Source organism: Hipposideros armiger, unplaced genomic scaffold, assembly GCF_001890085.2.
Source record: "Hipposideros armiger isolate ML-2016 unplaced genomic scaffold, ASM189008v1 scaffold_282, whole genome shotgun sequence".
Taxonomy (NCBI): Eukaryota; Metazoa; Chordata; class Mammalia; order Chiroptera; family Hipposideridae; genus Hipposideros; species Hipposideros armiger.
In genome coordinates this window covers 1,921,898-1,926,380 of record NW_017731632.1, presented here as the reverse complement: position 1 = coordinate 1,926,380, position 4,483 = coordinate 1,921,898, and the positions used below count along the sequence as shown (strand labels likewise).

The 4,483-nt window shown below is 61.0% G+C and overlaps 1 protein-coding gene across 1 annotated transcript in view; it reads right to left on the bottom strand.

The window, feature by feature from the left end:
- Positions 1 to 4,483, bottom strand: part of GAK (cyclin G associated kinase) — a 55,304-nt gene that overhangs the window by 39,031 nt on the left and 11,790 nt on the right. The window contains exons 4-5 of the mRNA XM_019657998.1: positions 3,819 to 3,933; positions 1,436 to 1,578 (exon numbers count right to left, since the gene is read on the bottom strand). Of these exons, the coding sequence (XP_019513543.1) occupies positions 1,436 to 1,578; positions 3,819 to 3,933 (258 nt within the window). The remainder of the gene's footprint in view (positions 1 to 1,435; positions 1,579 to 3,818; positions 3,934 to 4,483) is intronic.

Below are 4,483 nucleotides of genomic sequence, written 5' to 3'. Positions count from 1 at the left end.
CACACACACACACACACACGAGTCAGAACAGTCCTGACGGCGCCAGAACCCAGCAGCCTCCTGGTTGACCGAGGAGGCCTATCCAGGGGGTAGAGAGGGACCTCCACACTCACGGGACCACTGGCCCAGGCGCCCTCCCCAAGCACCCCTCACAACTCTGCAGGCGCGGGGTCCCAGGCGGGGTCCCGACCCCACAGGTGTCCACAACAGGGCGCCTGCCAACTAGTCGCCTTAACCAGCCTCTTGGGTTCAGGGGACAAAAGAGAAAGGCCAGGCTCGTCGCAAGTTCAAGTTAATGATGAGGCCACCCCACGACAAGGTGCCGGTGCCGTGTCCCAGACAAGCGGGGTTTAGAGGCCACACTTGGGGAAAACCAGGACCGGCCGTGAGACAGCACTGGAGTGTCTTGATCCTGCTGAGCAGTGATGGTGTTTGTTCTGTCAGAAACAGCCTCATTTCTCCAGAGCTGTGTGCACAAGAGCCTGCGAGGGCAGCAGCGCAACGTTTGGGGTCTACTTGCAAATTGTAACAGAAACCACCTGCACGGGCAAGTGGGATGAGAGGCTGCTCCGGCCTGAGACGTGGGCAGAGCTGGCACGCAAGCTCCACGGGAGCCGGACAACGTCCAAAGTCTTGGGCTTTTCAAAGACACAATGGGGGAACAGAAACTAGGGCATACACCGGAGAGCTTCGCAGCACATATAACTCAAAGGCTACTGTAGGGATACAGAAAAGCTCTGATTAATCAAAAACAAAACAGACAAAAAATCAGAAAAAAGGGCAAAAAAACAAAGCTCATTGAAAAAGATGCTAATGACTATAAACAGCAAAAACATTTAACTTCATTAATAACCAGGGAAAAGCAGAATCACTACATGTAAGGTCCCCTGCCCTCCCTTCCCCAGCAGGCTGATAAAAGGAGAAAGGGCCACTCCAGGCCTGGGAGCCCGTGGGGTGGGAGTTTGGCGGCACTGACCCTGGGAACATGGCCAGGAGCCCCTCCTGTGCGTCAGCACTGCCTCCCCAGGACAGCCAACCATGTGGTGAAAGGCAGGCATGGGCCACACCCAGGCAGGGGCGTCACCCCAGGGATGGGAAGTGGATACGCAGTGGCACCGAGCCGTCCTGAGGAAGAGTCACTTTCCTCCATCCCATGAAGTGGAAGAAGGGACTGCGGCCCAGAAGTATTGGGGGGCTAAGGGAACCAGAGGGGGGAGCCCCAGGACCAGGCGGCAGGGAGAAAGGTGTCTGCATCAGCAGTCGGTGACATGCAAAGAGGTTCCTCTCACTGCTTCAAACAGGAAGCTTCTGGGAAATCACTTCAAGTCACGAAGCCCCCACACTGGGCTGAGAGCCTCCGGCAAAGCAGCCGGAGCCGCACCAGCAGGAGTGGCCAGTGGCCAGGCAGGGGTGCGGGGAGTGGGGTGGGCGGTACCTTGAGGTCTCTGTGGATGATGGGTGGCTTCTGCCGGTGCATGTGCTGGACAGCTCTGCACGTCTGGTAGAAAACCTTCAGGACAGTGTCGCACGAAAGCGGCCCTCGGGATTCACTTTTCCTTAAAAACTCCACCAGCTGCCCTAAGAGAGGATTAAACTCCCATCACCAGAGCCCCCACAGCTGACCTGCGGGTGGCAGGAAAGGGGTTGAGAGGTGGCACGGGAAGGGACAGCCACCGCCCACGTGGCCCACATGCTCATACAGGCCTCTGACCACATGGTGTCGGTGACATGGCAGCTACAAGTGGGACCACAAACACCCCCAGCTTTGCAACCAGCTCTTACAATCGCTCACTTCCCTGAACGACAGTCACCTCCTGCCAGCCCGAGCCCTCAGTGAACACGCACTGCACACTGACGCACAGGCCGCATGTGGGACAAGTGCGTGGTGACAGCACAGAGGCCCCGGGCCACTCCCGGGACTCCCCACACAGCCCAGGCTCCCTCCATGACACGCTCTCTGCTGGGGACCCACGTTCGTGTCTCCAGCACCCGTCACACCCTCACCCCCCTGGAGCAGCCACTGTCCTCTCTCCCAGCCACACCTGCCTCAAAAGCTTTTCCCCGACCCTCAAGAGGGCCTGGGTGACAAAGTGACGGCCAGGCTGGCTGTGGGAGGGCAGACGAGCTGGTGCACAGAGGGGGGGTCACAAAGTCAGTGCTACTGGCCTCTGAAGTGAGAATGGTTATTTCCAAAAATAACCATTTTCCGTAGGTGGCAGAGGGGCTGCAGAGGGCACCACGGAGGGCAAGACGGGAGCAAGGCCTGTGTGGGCCACCAGGAAGGGGTGGGGGGTGGGAGGCTCCTGAGGGCGGGCATCCAGCAGCCCCCCAAGGCCCTCCTTCAGCAGAACCGGCACCCACATCCTCCTTCTTCCCGAAGACTCCACAGTACTCCCCTCCCCACCTGTGACCGGCAGCCCCGTGCCCAGCTGAGCAGCTCAGGCACGCCGCACCCGGGCAGCATTCCTCAAGGTGGCCTGTCACCAGGAGGCACTGCCCCACGCGGGCGAGCGCTGTGAGCTGCCAACACCAGGCCCCACTCCTGACACCTCCTGCAGTGCACGGCCTCACTTGTGAAATGGATTGCACAAGTCCTGCTGAACACACAGCTTTCTAAAACCAAAAACTAAAGTGATACAAAAGCATCTGAGCCTTGGGCACCACGAGCAGGCCACATTCATGGCCGACAGGTGCACCTGTCACCAGCAGGATGCGTGGGAAGCCACGGGTGGCCTCATCTTGCCGCCCAAAGTGTGCAGAGCAGGGCCTCCGAGTGCCACACGCCCTGACCCAACAAGCCCCCCGCTAATCCTTCCCACAGGGATGCCCGGCTCACGTGCCAGACGCGCGGCACTCCCGGGCACCGACACCCCTGGTCGAGATGGTGCGTGTCCTCCAGGGCGCTGAGGAAGGAGCTGCAGGTTCTGACCTACAGACGCCGTGAGCTCGGAGAGCAAGCAGGGCGTGTGGGCGACAAGCGGGGCGCGGCAAGCCTTCCGGAGAGGAAGAGCACGTCCACGGGACAGTGCTGAGCATCCCACGAGCGCGGTGACAGAGAACACGGTACGTGATTGGCCGCGTCCTAGGCCCGAGCTGCGGAGCTGACACCTGCGTGCCTGCTCTGTGAGGGGACAGACGGGACAGGACGCAGGCCCAGGAGCGGCACAGGCGGTTCCCACAGCACCCGTCACAGCACTTTACAGCCCACTTCCACCTTTTGCCTTCACAGAGGTGAGGACCTGCCCGCCAGCTGTCCCCTCATCTTGGTTCAGTGCTGCTGCCACCTGCCCAGAGAGCTCACCTCCCCTGCCAGCTACGTCCTGCTTTCTGCTGCTCTCCAAAGGACGCCTACACCCAGTGCCCACAGCTTCTCCATGACAGCCCCTCCCAGGGAGGCGCCTGGGCTCTGGCTGATGAAGCAGCTCCCTGTGACGACATGGTGGCCCCTCTGGACAGGCCTGACAAGTCCTGCCCTCACACCTTTCCTCTGTAACAGCTACGCCAGAACCCGTCACCCACTGAGACTGTGAGCCCAGGAGGCCAGGCACTGTCTCCCTTGCCTACCATGGTTTCACCACAGACACCACGGACTGTGGCCCCTCACGTGGGCCTCTCCACCCTGGAAACTCCGCGAGAGGCAGTGCCCCCTCCCCCAGCCCCACCAATGGACTCCGAAGTGCCCCCACCCCCAGAGCAGTGAGCTCCTCGCCTTGCTTCAGTCACGTGCCCTAAGGGGCCCAGACAGCTGCCGCTGTCCCCCACAACAGCACTTTCGGGGGCCGCTAGCAGTGTCAGGGGCCATCCCGGGGGGACGTTACCTTTGCAGAGCTCTGTCAGCAGCAGGAACTCGGCCTGCCCAGTGTCTGACTCCTCCTTTCCTATTGATGCTGCGGAACAGAACTGGACAATGTTGGGGTGGCCAGACAGCTTTTTCTGCAGGTGCCTCGTTAAAGGAGAACGCGCATTTGAAACAGATGCGTGCAGGACATTAAGACAGGAAAGTCCTAAAGTGTGTGGAAGGACCTTACAGTCTTAGTGCGTCAGAGCAGAAAGGTGAGAGAGAACAGGGCAACCAGAGAGGCAGGCGGTGCTGCAGGAAGAGGGTGCGGAGAGGTGGGGTGGGCCGCGCCCACGCTGGCCACACACCTGACCGCAGGCCAGGCAGCGCGGCAGCACGGGGTGCGTGTGAGCGGCCGTGGGGAGTGGAGGAGCGCACCAGACCTCAGTGAGGTGAGCACCCTTGGGCTCACGGGGACAGAGCTTTGAGAGAAGAGAGCACAGGCTCTGGCCGCGAAGGGCAGACCCCAGGTCAGGGAGAGCGCGTGCCAGAGCAGAGAGCAAGCAAGGAGCATCCGCCATCTGAGCACACAGTCCTCGACCCGAGTGCTCTGGGCAGGGGCAAAGGGACAGCTGGGCGGCTGGCTAAGAGAAGCAACACAGAGACGGTGAGGGACCCTGGTGATGGCCAGGGCACAGCGCTTGG